This window comes from Rhinolophus sinicus, linkage group LG15, assembly GCF_036562045.2.
Source record: "Rhinolophus sinicus isolate RSC01 linkage group LG15, ASM3656204v1, whole genome shotgun sequence".
Taxonomy (NCBI): Eukaryota; Metazoa; Chordata; class Mammalia; order Chiroptera; family Rhinolophidae; genus Rhinolophus; species Rhinolophus sinicus.
In genome coordinates this window covers 16,839,176-16,857,634 of record NC_133764.1, presented here as the reverse complement: position 1 = coordinate 16,857,634, position 18,459 = coordinate 16,839,176, and the positions used below count along the sequence as shown (strand labels likewise).

General features: G+C 38.9%; 1 protein-coding gene across 3 annotated transcripts in view; it reads right to left on the bottom strand.

The window, feature by feature from the left end:
* SSH2 (slingshot protein phosphatase 2) overlaps positions 1-18,459 on the bottom strand; it is a 232,578-nt gene that overhangs the window by 156,957 nt on the left and 57,162 nt on the right. For 2 of the 3 annotated variants that reach the window (XM_074320331.1, XM_019739497.2), the window contains exon 2: positions 9,683-9,763. The exons of the other annotated variant lie outside the window; for it this stretch is intronic. In XM_074320331.1, coding sequence (XP_074176432.1) covers positions 9,683-9,763 — 81 coding nt within the window. The remainder of the gene's footprint in view (positions 1-9,682; positions 9,764-18,459) is intronic. 3 annotated transcript variants of the gene reach the window in all.

Below are 18,459 nucleotides of genomic sequence, written 5' to 3'. Positions count from 1 at the left end.
TGGATTATTGAATATCTTTTCATATGTTGAAGAGCTATTGGTGTATTTTTTTCTGTGAAAGTCTGTTAGTTCTTTTGCATTGTTCTATTATGTGTCTGATCTTTAAAAAAAAAGTGTAGAACACATTACGTATTGTAGAAATTAGCTCTTTGTCATGTGTTAAAAATCTTTCTCCCGAAGTCTTTTGAGTTTGTTTACAGGATATTTTAATACAAAATTTGGGGCTTTATGTATTCGAATTTATCAATGTTTTCTTTTATGGTTTCTGGATTTTGTGTCATCTTTTTAAAAAGTCTTCCCTACCCCAAGATTATTAAAAAAGTTTCTCCTATATGTCATTCCTTGTAATGTCAGTTTCTTCTACATTTAATTCTCTGATGTAGCTGTAATTTTTTTTGTCATAACAATGAGGTAGAAATACAACTTTATTTTTCCATTATTTACCTTTTTCACTTAACATTTCATATAAAATTTCTCATAGAATTATATAGTTTTCATGTTTTTTATTTTAATGGCTTAATTGAGTTAACATTACCATAGTTTACTTAACCATTCATTATCTCCTATTACTAAACACATTCATTAAATTTTCACTTACATATATTCTTCTTTTTAAACAACTTCTTCAGAGGAAATTTTCAAGAATTAAATTTCTGGGTCAAAGAGTTTGAACATTATTATAACTTTTAACTAAACTGTCAGACTGTCAGGATCTAACCCATTTATAATCTTCATAATACAATAATCAAGTAACGTGTATATATAAATATGGATGAATATTTTCCAAAAAGAAATTTATACAAGTCACTATTCAAATCTAAACAGTTAATTCAGAGTCAAAAAACTTGCCTCACACTTCCACAGAATCTGATCACCCTAGGAATTACTGTTATTTCCTGGGAGGAAAAAGAGTAAGTGGACAAATTCTTCTGGAGCAAAGGGCAATTCAGAGGACTGTTGGAAAATCCTAAGAAAGGAACTTGCCAAACCAAGCACTGCAGTAGAGTCAGAAGAAGACTGCAGCATTTAAACCCAGCCTGTATTTCACTGTTCACCTCTCTCCTTTCCGTTCCCAAGGGCAGAGTTTCCCTTCCTCCCACATTCTTTCCAAGCACCTTGAAGTTCTAGCCACCGTTTCGTACTTCTTCGTCAGCTTTTCCCATGAGCAGTCTTTCACTTGGCTCCTGGATCAGGCCCTTCAAGTTCTTTAAGTAAAGCCAGGAAATAAGACGTTGATCCAAAGTGGAACATCAAACATCCACCCCCAGCCTAGTGTGGTTACAGCGGAGCTTTTCAGCTTCTTTGGAGCTGTGTCTCCCTATCATTTGCTTAATCACATACTATTTGCATCCTAGGGCTCTTTTTAGAGAAGCATTTCAAGAGGCATCTTTCTTTTGAAATAATTATCTTATTATTATAAATTCTATGATGCCTCTTCTGGAAATTTGGTACAGTGTCATGGTACGAATCTGGTCAGATCAGAGAGGAAAGTCACAAGCCTGGGTAGATTCCAAGCACACACGTGACGGGCAGTGTACATGGGATATACCCTTGGGACTCAGACTTGAACTTCACCCCTTACTAAATTATGTGACACTAAGCAAATCCTTTAACTATTCTCAATTAAAATATCACCATCTTAGAGAGGCAATTCTTGACCATCCTTTATCTAAATGGCTACTCTGACTTGTTATTCTTTATTATTATTTCCCCATTTGTATTTTCCATAGCACTATTACATTTTGTAATTGAATGCTTATTTGTTTTTTATTATGTGTCTTTCCCAATGGACTGTAAATCTCATAAGGGCAGCATTTGACTTGTTTATCACTGGATACTCATTGCCTAGCATGGTTCCTGCCACAGAGTAAACTCAAATAATTGTAGCATTAAGTGAGCTCAGTTTTCTTCAAAACAGGTATAAATAGGGCCGGCCCAGTGGCTCAGGTGGTTAGAGCTCCATGCGAAGGCTGCCGGTTCGATTCCCACATGGGCCAGTGGGCTCTCAACCACAAGGTTGCCAGTTCAGCTCCTCGAGTCCCACAAGGGATGGTGGGCTCTGCCCCCTGCAACTAAGATTGAACACAGCACCTTAAGCTGAGCTGCCGCTGAGCTCCCGGATGGCTCAGTTGGTTGGAATGCGTCCTCTCTACCACAAGGTTGCCGGTTGGACTCCCGCAAGGGATGGTGGGCTGTGCCCCCTGCAACTAGCAACGGCAACTGGACCTGGAGCTGAGCTGCGCCCTCCACAACTAAGACTGAAAGGACAACTTGACTTGGAAAAAAGTCCTGGAAGTACACACTGTTCCCCAATAAAGTCCTGTTCCCCTTCCCCAATAAAATCTTTTTAAAAAACCAGGTATAAATAACACTACTTATATTGGAGATGTAACATGGGATAGTACATGTAAAAACATTTAGTATAGAGCCAGACACATGGTGAGTGCTCAACAAGTGTTAGCCATTATTTCAGCTATAATTCTGAGAAAGTCGTGCCCTTTGTAACTCAACTTTCCCAATTGTAAAGGGAAAGGAAGATTTACAACCCCTCCCCTACTGCCCAAGCACACTGTGAGATGACGAAAACAAACAAACAAAAAATAAATAAACAAACAAAAGGTATTAAAAGGGACTCAGAAGACAGTATCCACTGAGTTTAAGCATTTGTTAAGTTTATAACTCTCCCATGACATTTGTCCTGATCAGGGCCATCTGTTGCCTTCTGTAGGGTTAGCAGTTCTCATCTAACAGTTCCGAAATCACAGCTTCACCAGGACTTCACCCCACACACTGAGAAAAAAGATATCCAGAAGAGCACACTAGGGTTGAGAAAGACTGTGCTTGAATATAACAGTGGCAGCACTCGAGAAATTCATAGAAAGAATGGAGAATTAATCGGGCTATAAAATACCCCAGTGATGTATCCAATTTCCAGCGATAAATACTATCTTACTCACCTCCTGAAACATGAAACCCGGTTGTTATTAAGCCACTTCCTCCTTCCCTACACTTCAAATGACAATGTGTTTTCACAATATTCCAAATTTAGTCTTCAGATGCCCCCACATCTGTAATCTTACAATTCCACCCTAGGGAATTTCTAAGAACCACGATTTTCAACTCTGGCTAAACAAAGAAGCACCTATGGACCTTTGTAAAGGATAAAGAAGTTGCGCCTCATCTAAGACCTACTGAATGAGAAACGTCCAAAAGTACAATTTGAGTGTCTCTGTTTTTGGAAGGCTCCAGAGATTATTCTGGTGCAAAGCCAGGGCTGAGAATCACTATCCCATGTGCCCTGACCTCCTGGCACCAGGGTGCCAACACCATTCAAGGGCAAAGGCAATCCAGCATCAGGTTAAGAGCTCAGGCAGGAAGTGTCAGGCAGACTTGGCTGTCACGACCAGGCAAGCCTCTGCTTCCTCAGTTTCAAACAAGAAACACTAAAAGTACTTAACTTCAAAGACTTGGATTCAACACTAACTAACTTGTATAAAAATCACTTAGCATGTCTGGAAAATAGTAAGTGCTCAATAAATTGTCTTGCTTATTACCTTCCATTGGGTAAATTAATTCTAAGCTGTAATCTAAAAAAAACAAAAAACCTTTGTACAATTTATTAGCGGAACACTGACGAGCCCTGCCATCTCGTTTCCCTTGCTCTCTTAGAAAATAAGGGGCAAGAACATCTGAGGAGGCCCTGCCTCAGGTTATAGAAGCAAGATAACTCAGCTAGTTGGAGCTTTTATTTGGTTGATTTTGTAAATTAGGCCAAGCTCCCGGTTTCTGCCTGCAGTTATTTCGCTGCATTCTGTATCCTCTTATGCCAGATGTCTCAAAAATGTATCTCTGGTCAAAAGAAGGACCAGAAGTCAGACCAATACAAATCCAGCGCAGAAAAGCATGGTGTGCCTGAAGCATTATTTTTAGATTCCTTTAGCCAAGGCATTAACTATGTGCAATTTGCAAATTACTGTGCTAGGTAGGCACTGTGGCAAATATAAAGATGCAGAAGAGAAAGTTTCTGGCCTTTCAATAGTCATTTTATGAATTTAAATAATGTATTTTAGAAGTTGCCACAAGTTAATCACGCCACAAGCCAAATCAAGGATGGGGAAGAAAAGGAGAGCTGGTCAGGATGCCCACTGTCCCCCTCCTTCTCTCCAGAGCTGGACTGTGAACTTAATTGTGTCCACAGACAACAGTGGCATTGTTCTGACTCTGCTGAAGAGATGGTGACACCAGAGAATCCTATGTCTGCCCCTGCTCTCTGCACAGATAATGTGCCAGGCCCTCTAAATATTTTACATAAATTATCTCATTTAATTGTAACGACTCTGTGGGCAAGTACTATTATTATCCCCATTTTACAGATGGGGGAAGTAAGGCTTAGAGAAGTGCAGTCACAAAGCCAGTATGTAGTGGGACTCTGGCCCAGGCTGTTTGGGTTTTGAGCCTGAGCTCTCTAACTGTTTTGCACATGATGCGGAGCCCTGATTCTGGAGGTAAGAGAGGATCCTCTAAAGCGCACAGCCTAACGCCCACATCAAAATCCTACGGCCAAGAAGACAGCATTAGTGGTTAGCTCTGGGGGTGATGACTGGCAGGGTGACAGCGACTGGCAGGGGCAGGTGGAAGGGAATGATAATACTCCATCTCTTGATCTAGGTAAAGGTTACACAATGTCTTGATGTGTGTTTGTGAAAATTCATCAAGGTACACATATAAGTATAAAATAAGTATGTTTTTCTGTGTGTATATTTCATTCCACTAAGAGTTTTATATACAAAGTATAAAAGTTAACTCTTCATCTTTATGCGAGCTCCCAGCAGTGTTAACACGGGAAGAGTAATAACCTCACAGAAAACTCTACCTTTCACTGTCATGAGATTATTGAAAATTTGGATTATGTAATTTCAGTATCTTTCTCCTCTCTTAACAAAAGCCTAGCCAAGGAATAGACGTTAATTGTGCAACCAAATGCATACAGTCAACTCTTACACATTTTATCAGCTCTTCAAGGAAAGAGATGTTACAAATGTTGGAGATTGAAGCCCTGATTGGGAGGTACAAAAATTAGCATGGCTAGAGTTAAAACAGGGGTTCTCAACCCTTGATTCACCTTAGAAGAATCCTGGGAGCATTTAAAAAAATCCCCCTACCTGGGTCCCACACACATAGATCCTGATTTCACTGGTCGGAGGTGAGACCCTGTTATTAAATTATTTTCAGAGGTCACCATGTGATTCTAAGGTGCAGCCGTCATGAGCACCACTTAGTAAAGGATAAAGCTAATTTTAAAACTAGCTTTTACACCCCAAATTACTATAAATCTCATTTTTCCTTCAATAAGTCACTCAAGAGGGTACGATTTTTAAAAAGAAAAGCTGAAAATTGTTCTTCATTTGTTATTCTAGGATAAAATAGTCGAGCTATTCTTTCTTATATCTTATTCTTGAACAAAGAAAAAAATAAGTTTAACATCATAGGACATTTCTACTAGTGTAATCATTTGCATCAGACCCCCTTCCAAAGGGGGGGGGGGATATTGTTCATGGTAAAGCTATGATTTTGCCACTAGCAACACTTTCATCCCCTTTTCTGACCAGGTGCCATAACCAGCAGAGGCGAGGCAGAAACAATTCAAATAATCCTGAACTCTGGTGGCACAGCTGTTTGCTGTTGGCTAACTGGCTGTTTGAAACTCATAATAGAACCCACATCTCCTTAGCAACAAATTTTCCTTTTTCTTCTTTTTATATTTGTGTGTTGGCCAGTGAAATGGTGTCTCTGCAAGTGAGTCCAAAAAATAAATAAATAAATAAAGCTACACACAGTACAGAGAGCTGAAAGGAAGAAGGTAAACACAAACCCTCAGAAATGACCTATGTACATGCCGTCAGCATACACACCATTACCACCTTCCAGCCAACCAGTTTGTTATCCCCGCGTCTGTAGGTTTACCCACAAGCGTCTTGTTTGTGCTCATACTCTCTAGAGACTTACACAAGTAGATTTGATGATGATAGCAGTTTTCCCTTCCTAAGTTTTACTTTATGAGCTAATAAGTCATTTATTGTTTGTATCCTCCCATACACCATATTCTAAGACTTAAAACATACCAAGAAAAACAGGATGTTTCAGAAAACTCCAGAAGATTCTAGTCCCTTCTATCTTCAATCCACAGGTAGGCTCAACAGTAGGCCTTGACTTAGAATTTATCTTAATACTAAAAACTTTTTTAAATTCTTAAATCCTTCATCTTGAACTTAGTATTAGGTTAAATATTCTCTCTCTCCAAAGCCATTCTCCCACCCCACAAAATGAGTACCTGTGAATCCTCCATAGAGGCTGCTATCTAGAAGGATACTGTTGTATTCTGAGGTACTTGTCCTGCTCTAGAGAATGCAAATCTACAGTTTCAAAATATAAAGGATTCTAAACCAAATAAGTTTTACATTTTAGATTTTGTTTTTGTTTGCTTTTGATTTGATTCTAGATGGGTGGCTTCTTTTCCATCTTTAATAACAAAAGGCGAACATCTCTTCCCTTCACTGGGCTACTGAAACATAAAAGCTGTTCTGACTGCACAGAGGGAAAATGGATTCCCTACAAGGATATAATATCCAAGCAAAGGAGTGAGTAGACCATAAAAAAAGTATAACTACTCATATGTGTCCCTCTTCCTGTTTGATAGGACGGGAGTGGGGTCAGAAGAGCATGGAAAAGCAACAAAGAAATTAGTTATATTCTTAGGAAATAAACTACTATAGCAAGAGTTTTCCTGAACTCCAGGCTGGGGAAGAAATCACCCTACGAAGGTAGTGAATCCGGTTGTTTCAAGCTGAACTCTCACACACACAGTAACGAATCTCAGCCTTTTCTCCTCTAAGGCAGGACAGCAGTAGGGGTGGGGAATGGAGAGGACACTCAGGAGTCTCAGTGGCTGCTGCAGAGACTAGTACCCAACCCGCTCTAGTCACTACCTACGTCGTTCTTATGTAGAGCCAGCGAAATTCCTGCAGTGAGGGCCAGTATCTTCTGTGAACCCCTTCAGCCACGTCATCCTGCTCCGGGGCAGGCAGTCCCCTTCCCATTAGGGAGGCCTCCAGCACGCTGTGTACAGCAGAAGCCACAAGTAGCTGCTCTACCCTTTGTCTGGCTCCCTAGAGGCTGAGTACGACCAAAGAAGGAGCAGAGACCTCGCTACACGCCTCCCCTCTCTTCCGGGAAAGCCCCAAGAAATGGAAGGCAGCCCGTCCTCTTGCAGAGGGCCAGCCCTTCTTTGCCTCCAGCCACACCGCCTTCCTCTCCTCCTCAGAGTCTCCTCTTCACCCCATGTGCTGCCTACGAACGATTTTCTCCTCTCCATTCCATGGCTTTCCATGACTATCCAGAAAACTAATTTGTGGAAGCATAGAGTATACATTCTCCCTGGGTAATTTTTCTTTTTTTTAATTTCAGCTTTGAGGTATGATTGACAAGTAACAGTGTAAGACATTCAAAGTGAATATTGTGGTGAGTTCTTATGCATGTACATTGTGAAAAGATTCCCCCAGTCTGGTTTATTAACATATCCATTGCCTCACATACTTTTTTGGTTTTTCTGGTGAGAACACTGCTCTTTTAGCAATTATACAATACAGTGTTATCAACTATAGTCACCGTGTTTTACATTAGAGTCTCAGACTTTATTCTTCTTACTGCTGAAAGTTTGTTCTTAGGGTGGATTCTATATTTTATCTCTAACCTCCACAGCTCCAAGCGCAATGATTTGTACATGATTAGTGAATGAATGAATGAATGCATGCGTAAGGGAATACTATAGCTAACCATAGTTCATATTTCTGTTACCACAAGACTGACGAGAACGTTCTTCAGTGACTGACTTTATCGTCTAGTCTTCTTCACATCAGTTAAGTTCTACTTCAAATAGTTATCAAGATCCCATGCCACTTACTTTGAAGAAAATTCAAAGTGGGGATTTCAATCTGTTTGCTCTACAAATAATTTTGTTTTCAAGTTTAAGCCTTCAAATTGGGAAGGAGCTCTTCAATCTCCTTTGATGTGAGGGTGGGAATGGGGAACTGAGCAAAGAGAAAAAAGTGTGGGAAATACTCCCTGAGCACACAAAACAGGAGAATCCAATACCTTAAAAAACCCAGCCAAGTACACGTAACCACTTTTGCCTCTTGAAGAGGAAAATAAGACAACAAATCTGACTTAAATGAATGAAAGCTCTGGCAATAAAATAAAGCAATCCAGAGTAATCTGTAAATACATATACCCAACTATTTGTTTCTAAGGGAAAAAAACCTTTAAAATTAGATTTTTTTTTTTTTTTTTTTACCACATGTGTCCAACTTCATAAAAATGTTCATGTGGTTTGTCATTCACTGGTCTCTTTAAGACAAAATCAGCCAAAACAATCAGCCAGTCCAAGCCCAGAGGACTCCACTGCAGACCGAACAGAATAAATCTTGCAGGGTACTGCATAAGGAGACTGGTACACATTCCACCAATGCTGCCGCTGCCTGCTGACAACGAGCTCACTGATGGTTGTCAGCTGGGATCTGATGTCAGCGCCATCCCGGCTTACCACACAACACTGGGCAAGGAATATAACCTTTCCACCCTGAGCCTGTCATCTGTAAATAAGGGTGGATAATAAATGAGTGTTCATATGAGTTCATCAGTTAATGTTTTCAAGCACAAGGGAAATGAGCACCACTCCAGCTATTAGTTGGTGAGTCACAGTAACTGACTTCCTGCCATTCCAGACTCCTCATCAATGCTGAATGAAGTGCAGCCAGGTAATCAACATAATAGTTGAATGAGGTCTTACAACAGTGATCACCTTCACTGTGCCATGTGTAAAAAGGCAGTTTACTAGTAGGCAGTCCTATGGTGATACACCTGAGAAGCACGGCTTACTTGGAGACAGGGAGACAGCTTCCGTTGCCGAAACTGCAACGATATTTATGGAGCGCTTCTCTGCACAAGAAACATTCTGAAATTGACAACCTAAACTTTTATCACCAAGGTTTGTAGAACCTAGTATTAGCCACGGGTAGCAAAGGCAGTTATCTTTATGCAAGAGAGATTTCACTTTTTAAAAAGTCAATTTAAGTCACTCTCCAACTTTAGGTAACTGGCAATAATTAAAGCAACCTTGCTGGAAGTCAGGTGAGACAAATAAAATGTATAACATCTCATGTAGTTAGTTCTACATTTAAGATAATCTAGCTGACTCTCCAGTCCAGTAATTATAATACTATTTGGCTTTACATTATCAACAGCTAGAATGTGTAAGGTCTATGTACGTGGGGAAAAAAGGTCCAGCAGCAGCGTCAACACCAAGCAGTTGTCAGAGGGAACAGATACTACTGACCGTGAAAAAAAAAGGGGGGAGACTCACAAAAACAATCATATTCCCCAGTGAAGGAGACTTACTCATTTTTCTCCTTTGATAGATAAGCTTTGAGGGGAGATTACTATGCATACAAATATACCATCCTATTTATACACATACCCAGCCTAAGTCACTTACTTGCCTTCCCAAACTATTGGAGGCCAAATAGATGAAATAACAGGCACTAGCCCTGTTGCATTTAAGAGCCAAATTTACCCAAGAAGTTTTCACTTGAATCACCAAAGGCTGTATAGTCATATACCTACGTACATTGGACTCACTAAAGATTTCTGATTCTTCACACTCACAGCCAAGTAACGCTGCTGATTCACTGTCTTCCACGTGAGAGCTCTGTAATACAAACAAGATCATTTCAGGGATCCAGACAAATGGAGGCCACAAGCATGAGGGAAAAGCCCGCAGAAATCACAGAATCAGTGTTAGCTCACAGGTGAGAAGCTGCAATTCTGATTAGCAATGGCTGTTTTGGAGAAATAAAGCCAACAGGTGATTGGTTAGGTGATTGGAAAGTTGATTATGTTTAATTAGCTGAAGCATTTCTGTGGTTTCCAACTTGGGCAATGGGATGTCCTTTTTCTGTAAAGACAGTGCTACTTACCCTTTATAGTATGTACTCTAGACTCTTCCCAGAATGGGTAGGATTGTGTTCATTTAGCCTCGTAATCAAAGGTACATAACTGATCTGACTGTTTAGAGACAGGCTTTAGAATAGAACACAGGACGTGACTGGGGGCTCTAACCGCTGGCCTGGACTCCTTAGCCTTCTGCTAACAAGTGTGGATAAGAAGAGCCAGAAGACATGCCCTGGTACCTCTGACAGATTCCAGAAAACAATTTAAAACCTTTCTTCCATTCTCCAATCTCTTTTTCAAAATCTGTCTAGGAGACTGATAAGGAAAATGAGACAAAGGAGTGAAACAATTAGCTGGTAACACAAGAGTATTTTTCCCTTATGACAAAAAAGAGAAGAGAAAAAAACTCCAACTCTGACCCACTAAGTTCCATTCAATTGTTTGCTGTTCAGGGAACAGATGCTAGAAACTGAGCTTTCCCTATGTAGAGCTGTATATGCTTATGTCATCAAAATTTCTTACTACCATGTGACCCAGCAATCCCACTTCTGGGTATAAATCCAAAAAGATTGAAATCAGGCTCTCCAAGAAATATCTGCACTCCCACATTCATTGCAGCATTTTTCACAAGAGCCAAGATACGGAAACAACCTAAATGCCCACTGACAGACAAATAGATAATGAAAATGGGGTACATGCACACAATGGAATAGTATTCAGCTTTAAAACACAACAAAATCCTGCCATACGTGGGAACATGGATGAGCCTGGAGGACATTACGCTAAGTGAAATAAGCCAGTCACAGAAGGACAAATACTGCATGATTCCATTTATCTGAGGTAACCAAAGTAATCCAACTCAGCAGCAGAGAGTAGAATGTGGGCTTGGAGGAAGGAGGAAATGGGAAGTTGTTTAATGGGTATGAAGTTTCAGAAATCTGCTGTACAACATAGTATCTAATGTTGACAATACTCTGTTGTGCATCTACAATTTTTAAGAGGGTAGATCTCATGTTAAATGTTCTTAGAACAAAACGAACAACAACAACAAAAACCCCCAAAGGGGCACAAGGAAACTTCTAGAGGTGATAGATATATTTATTACTTTGGTTAGTGATGGTTTCACAGGTGTATGCATATGTCCAAATTCATCAAACTGTATGCTTTAACTACATGCAGCTTTTTTGTATGTCAATTATATCTCAATAAAGTTGTTAAAAAACAAAAACTTCTCACTACCAATGGCTGAAACGTAATCATGTATAACCACTCTGTGGCTATCCTAGTTGACTCCTAGTTTGATTTTTCAAAGCTGAGGCCGTGTTTCAACCTGCAGAATACCTGCAAAGGTTAAGAGTTTGAGTACAAGTAAACTTAAATGAAAGAAAGTAAAGCTCATAGTTACTGCTTCTGGTAATTGCCTTTTACTGGTTTATTTTCTTCTCACTTTTCCCCCTGCTTTTGGTTTTCCTTCTTACAACCATTATTGTTGTCTCATCTTCCATTATTCCTCCCTCTTCTTCTTTTAGAAAAATAAACAAAAACAACGAAGTATTTAAAATCACTTTTTAAATCCTGCAAATGCAAAGTCTATTCCTTACTCCCTCGCATTTTGATGGGGGTAAAAATGAGAACATTTACTCTCCATTGGTCTTTTTTTAAAATCGGTCTACAAAATACTTGAAGACTTCTAAAAGTCATATTGGAAAAGCTAAAAGCTTAATCAATAACACAATATTTGAAGGAATTAATAAGGTAGAAATCAAAGCTGCTTTCAATTCTCCCAAATTCTCATATCATAAAAGATGATAATATAGATAATATTAAGCAGATCAAAAGTGATATGTCACTGACAGTGTATACAAACTGAAAAGACAGAAAAGTACAAGTTAATTACTCCAAATTACATTAAGATTTTACAGTTGTCATTCTTATACATACTTCAGCATGTTTACACTAGCTGTTTAAAAATGATCTTTCAAGAAGGAGGTCCTGTAATGACACTGAAGCCTTGCAGTTATTTTAAGGCTTTACTGCATATGAATTGAAATTCAATTCATTAGTACACAACGTATCAATTTAAGGGTGCTGGTAGCATTACAAATAATTGGTTCATAGAACAAGTATTTACTTGCAACTAACATACTTAGTTCTAAATTAAATTCTTGGAATCCTAATGGATGACAAAAGACATTTCAAGTTCATTCCTCTGCCTTCTGAGGTACTTGGTAATTCCAATTCCTAGTTGTCCTGGTTGTTCTGCATTGTGAACTGCCTCGCGTATGACTATAAAGGACTTAGTCCAAGAATGAATAAATATTAGGAACATTATTAATAATGTAATGTAGCATATTATTGTCAAATGAGAAAAACTATAAGATTATCTAAATAGGTGCTAAAAGGTATTTGATATGTCAAAAATGATCAACTTTATCACAGAGATCTTAACCTAGACAGGAATCAGGAGGCACTATGGGAGGAGCTCTGTACCCCGTGTCCTCCCAAAAGCCCTACAGGAATAACTGTGTTTCTATAACAGTCGATGGTTGAAACAGCTCTTCCCCTTCACTTCCTTTTCTCCTCTGTAAAAGGGGTTTTTCTGCTTCTACTGGCAGAGTCCGTGCACATGCCTCACCACGTCTGCATGAAAGGGATTGCTATCTTTTCTTTTTCCTGAATATATCCTTCTTGCTGTAGGAGCAAGGAATAAAAGATGCTTCCTTAACTGATTTCCTAGGTGGGTTTTTATATATACCGTGTTTCCCCGAAAATAAAACGTAGCTGGACCATCAGCTCTAATGCGTCTTTTGGAGCAAAAATGAATATAAGACCCGGTCTTATATAACATAATATATAATATCAGACCGGGTCTTATATAACATAATATATTCGGGGAAGCACAGTGGTACTTCTCAGGTTGGTAGGCCCTGTCTCAACCTGGTGTTTGAATTCCACGTTGTGGGAAGTTCTCCAGCGTCTCTTCTAGCATGAGGATAGGAATCATCCCGTTTGTAGTGCAGGTATCAATTTTCTTCTCTTTTTCTTCCTTCTTTCCCTTCTGTCCTACCCTCCTTCCTTCCCTTCCTTCACTTTTAATGTCCTTTTGGCTATTTCAGTAGGAACTTTGAAGAGAATAAAGTCAAACTCATATACTTGCACTGGAAGTACCAAGCCCCAATTTTAACTAAACGGAGTTCATATCCTAGTTCTGTGATGCTGAACACAGTACCTAATCTCTCTGAGCTCAATTTCCTTGTCCATAAAAATGGGCACAACAATAGCATCTATCTAACAGGGCGGTCGGGAAGACTGTATGAGAAGGAATATAAGAAAAGCATTTCATGTGACTGCTACTGATATTGCTACTACTACTGCTGCTGCTGCTAACAACAACAATAAATATTCCTACAGCAATAACATGCTCCTTCCTACATGTAAAAGGTTTACACATTTGGGTTCAATTCTCTTTCAAAGAAACGTGCCATTATAGGGAAATTTTGCTTCTACAAAACTATGAGTGTTTCACTTCTAAATAGAGACAAATTTGTATTCCCTATAGAACCCTGGCAGTGCTGAGCTCACAATGATCCATTCATTATCATTTATTGTACCCCTATGACGTATGAAGCACTTTTTTGGATGCTGAATTAGCTACAGTAAAACTCTAAACCAAAGGGAAAGAAAACTGAACAGGTTCTAAAAATATATATATATATATATATATATATATATATATATATATATATATATATATATATATATTTTAATGGATATGCAAACCCCACAAATGTAAGGCTTTGGCTCTGTGGAACTATGCCCCTTTGGAGAAAAATGGGCTAAGGTTGTTGGTTAGAAAACACATCCATATATAACAAGAAGTTTCAAGAACAGTTTCTAAGCAGCAATTATAGTAATAAAATGTTGCAATCTTTATAGGGAATGTATGGTGCAAGGACTAGTGTGCTAAGAAGGATGTTTTGAAGAGTGTTAAAATGTAACTTGTGCAGTTACCTAACAATTTGCAAGCAGAAGTCTTAAGAAAGAATCCCACAAGAGTCAAAACCTATTGTTACTGTTAAGTATCTTTTATTCTATTCTTGTTATAAGCATAGGTTATGTGATTTTAAGAAACAGAAAACATTGACTATTACATTTCTTTTGTCTTTCCTTTTTTCCTCCATCTTTTCTCCCCTCAACTATTTTTTTAGGTTCAAACAATAAAATATATGTGTACCCTAAAGCCTGGTGACGACTTTGGGACTAAGAGCTTTTAACCCTTTAAAAACCAAGACAAAGCAGTAGGTCTTATTTATCCTGACACTTAGGTATAACTGCATTGACAAAGAGATTTCATAGCCTAACTGAGAAAACTCTCTCTGCAGTTCCTAACCCCAAGTTACATATTTAAAAACCATTATTTCTTCTTAAAATTATTATTATGTCCCCTTGATTTATTTATTTTACAACTGGAAGTTTGTACCTTTTGACTCCCTTCACCCATTTTGCCCACCCCTGACCCGTGGCAACCATAAATCTGTCTCTGTATCTATGAGTTTGGTAAAAACCATTCTTTCAATATGTAATATATTCATATGGTAAACAAGATTCAGAAGGTATCAAAGCATATTTAATTTTTCCTCCCACCCCTATCCCCCTACCTCCTAGTTCTCTACAATCCCATTCCCAGCAGTAATCACTATGCCAGTTTCTTGAATATCTTTTCAGAGATATTCTGTGTACATGTAAGCATTACATGTGTACATATCCTTTCTCTAAAATATACAATGGAAGCACACTACACCTATTTTTCTGTTACAATCTTTTTAACTTAATATTTTTGTTTTAAAATTTTTACTGTTTTTAAAATTTACTACTTAAAATTTTTTAATTGTGGTAAAATGACATAACATAAAATTTACCATCTTAACCATTTTCAAGTGTAGAGTTCATTAGTGTCGAGTATATTCACACTGTTGTTCACCCAATCTCCATAACTTTCTCATTTTGCAAAATTAAAACTCTATACCTATTAAAAAACTAATTTCCCCCTCCCACAGCCTCTGGCAACCACTATTCTACTTTCTGCTTCTATGAGTTTGATTACTCTAGATACCTCATATAAATGGAATCATATAGTATCTGTCCTTTTGTGACTGGCTTATTTCACTTAGCATAATGTCCTCAAGATTCATCCATGTTGTAGCATCTGTCAGAATTCCCTTCCATTTTAAGGTTGAATAATATTCCGTTGTATATCTATACTATACTTTGTTCCTCCACTTACCTGTCAATGGACACTTATTTCACTATTTTTTATTTCGCTGTTTTTGAGTGCTGAATAATATTCCATTTGTACAGATGTTCCACAATTCAGTTACTCAGTCTCCTATTAATAGATTCAGGTTACTTGCAATTGTATTCATTTTCTAATTTGCTGTGACAAATAACAACAAACTCAATGGCTTGTACAACACAAATTTATTATCTTACAGTTCTAGAGGCCAGGGGTCCTAAAATCAAAGTGGTGGTAGACTCATGTTCCTTATGGAAACTCTGGGAGAGTGTTATGGGCTAAATTGTGTCCCTCCCCCCCATTTCTATGTTGAAGTCCTAATTCCTAGAAACCTCATAATGTGCCTCTATCTGGAGATATGGTCTTTAAAGAAGTAATTAAGTTAAAATAAGGCAATTAGGGTGGGTATGAATCCAACGTGACTGGTGCCCTTATAAGAGACGATCAGAACACAGACATGTGTAGAGGAAAGACAATGTAGAGACAGAGGGAGAAGATAGAACATCTACAAGCCAAGGAGCGATGCCTCAGGGGGAAAAAAAATCAACCCTGCAAACACTCTGACCTTTGACTTCTAGCCTCCAGACATGTGAGAAAGTAAATTTGTTGTTTACACATCTGACAATTAAGTTTGAGAACTTGTTGCAACGATGTTGCTAACCTTTTTTGATATCAGAGGGATTATTCATTATGAATTTATACCAACTGGAAAAGCAGTTAACCAAGTTTCCTATTTGGAAGTGCTGAAAAGACTGCATGAAAAAGTTGGACGACCTGAACTCTTCACCAACAATTCATGGCTCTTGCATCACGACAGTGCACCAGCTCACATGGCACTGTCTGTGAGGGAGTTTTTAGCCAGTAAACAAATAACTGTATTGGAACACCTTCCATTCTCATCTGATCTGGCCCCCAATGACGTCTTTCTTTACTAGAAGGTAAAGGAAATATTGAAAGGAAGACATTTTTATGACATTCAGGACATCAAGGGTAATACAACAGCTCTGATGGCCATTCCAGACAAAGAGTTCCAAAATTGCTTTGAAGGGTGGACTGGGCGCTGGCGTCGGTGCATAGCTTCCCAAGGGGAGCACTTCGAAGGTGGCCGTAGTGATATTCAGCAATGAGGTATGTCGCACTTTTTCTAGGATGAGTTTGCGAACTTAATTGTCTGACCTCGTATTTACAGGCTCATAGGGGGCTAAGATGAGGACTCTTTTGGGGGTCCATTGTTCTTCCTACCACAGAATCTTCTGCAAGCTTTACTGTGAAACCTATTATTTTTTGGAACCCAATATTCCTATCAGTATAGTGGGAAGCACAAAATTAAGTGACCAAGAAACACTATAGCTCTATACTTTGCACATAAAGAGGATCCTAAAAACTTAGTAGCAGCAACAGCAGAATGTTTGCAATTGCTTTTTCCGGAGATCTGATGAATTGGAGTTGATCCAACCCCGGTATTTCGCACAGGCCTCTTTGTAATCAGTGATAACGAGCTGCAAGATAACAGGCGAGCATTATGGACATGATCTACGGCCCCCGAAGGACAGCCATGATTAGACCAAGTCAACTTGAAAGTTTAAATCGAGACCAATTGGTGGTTCCTTCTTCTAGGCATCCACAATTCCTTGCACATATATTATCTAACCCTTATCTCACGCTATTGTAATTATGTCTATATATATTGTGTCTCTCCCTCTAGACTGTGAGCTACTCTATTTATATCTCTAGGGCCTGGCACACAGAAAGCATTCAACAAATGTACAATGAATAAGTGACGTAGCATTAGTCGTTGCACTTCTTCCTTGTTGCCAATATCAATAACACAAATGGAAGATGAGTTACCATCTGTGTGTAGAGGTATGATTAAGAGACCGACAGTCTTATTATCCTAAACACATGATGTTTGTCCTTTAATTAGTCATGGTAGCAACAGCTCCTACTAAAGAGCCAATTGTTACATGAGACACTGCCTCCCTTGGGCTCCAAGTCAACATGGAGGCTTTAAGCCAAAAGAGCATCTTCATTTCTCAGACTTACTTAGCAGCTTGGCTTGTCAGGGGCTGAGGCAGTCCAGGGATTCATGCCACACCGCTCCCTAACTCTGGCTTGCAATTTGCCCACTTCATCTGCAAAAGTATTTCTGCTCTCTATTCTTTTCACGTAACACACAGCTGTTTTATGGTATCACAGGCTTGTTTCGCCACTCACTAGTTTCTTCAGAATAAAACGTGATCTCTCAATGCAAATCTTTTTAAAAAATTAAACTTATTGGGATCGCATGGGTTAATAACATAGAAGTTTCAGTGTACAATTCTATAATACGTCATCTGTATATTGCACTGTGTGCTCACCATCCAGTCTAGTTCCCTTTGACCCCCTTTACCCTCTTCATCCTCCCCTTCCCCTTCCCCTCTGATACCACCATACTGTTCTCTGTGTCTATGAGTTTGTTTCTTCGTTGCTTTGTGTTTTATATGCCATATGAGTGAAATCGTGTGGTTCTTGTCCTTTTCCATCTGAAATATTTCACTTAGGATGATATGGTACTCTCAAGATCCATCCATGTTGTCACAAATGGCAATATTTCATCTTTTTTTTTATGGTGGAGTAGTAATCAATTGTATGGCTACTGCCAATGAAAGAAGAAATAACAAGTATTGGAAAGGATGTGGTGAAAAGGGAATCCTTGTACACTGCTGGTGGGAATATAAGTTGGTGCAGCCTCTATGGAAAACAGCATAAGGAGGGTCCTCAGAAAATCAAGAAGAGACCTAACAAATGACCCAGTAATCTCTTTTCTGGGTATCTACTCAAAAAATTTGAAAACTCTTATTCACAAAGATATATGCACCCCTATGTTCACTGCAGCATTATTCACAACAGCCAAGACAGGGAAACAACCTCAGCGTCCTTGTCCATCTAAATCTTATCCACCCTCAAGACACCACTCAAATCCCAGACTTTCAGGGAGCTTCAAAAGGACGACTGCAGTCTCACTGAACTCCCTCTCCTGAGCCTTCATGGTGTGGTTGGCAAATTCCAGCCTGTTTTTGTATGGCGAGCAAGCTAAGAATGGGTTTGCACATTTTTAAAGGATTGTGTAAAAAAAAGAAAAGAAAAGGCAAAGACCATTTGTGGCCATCAAAGCCTAAAAT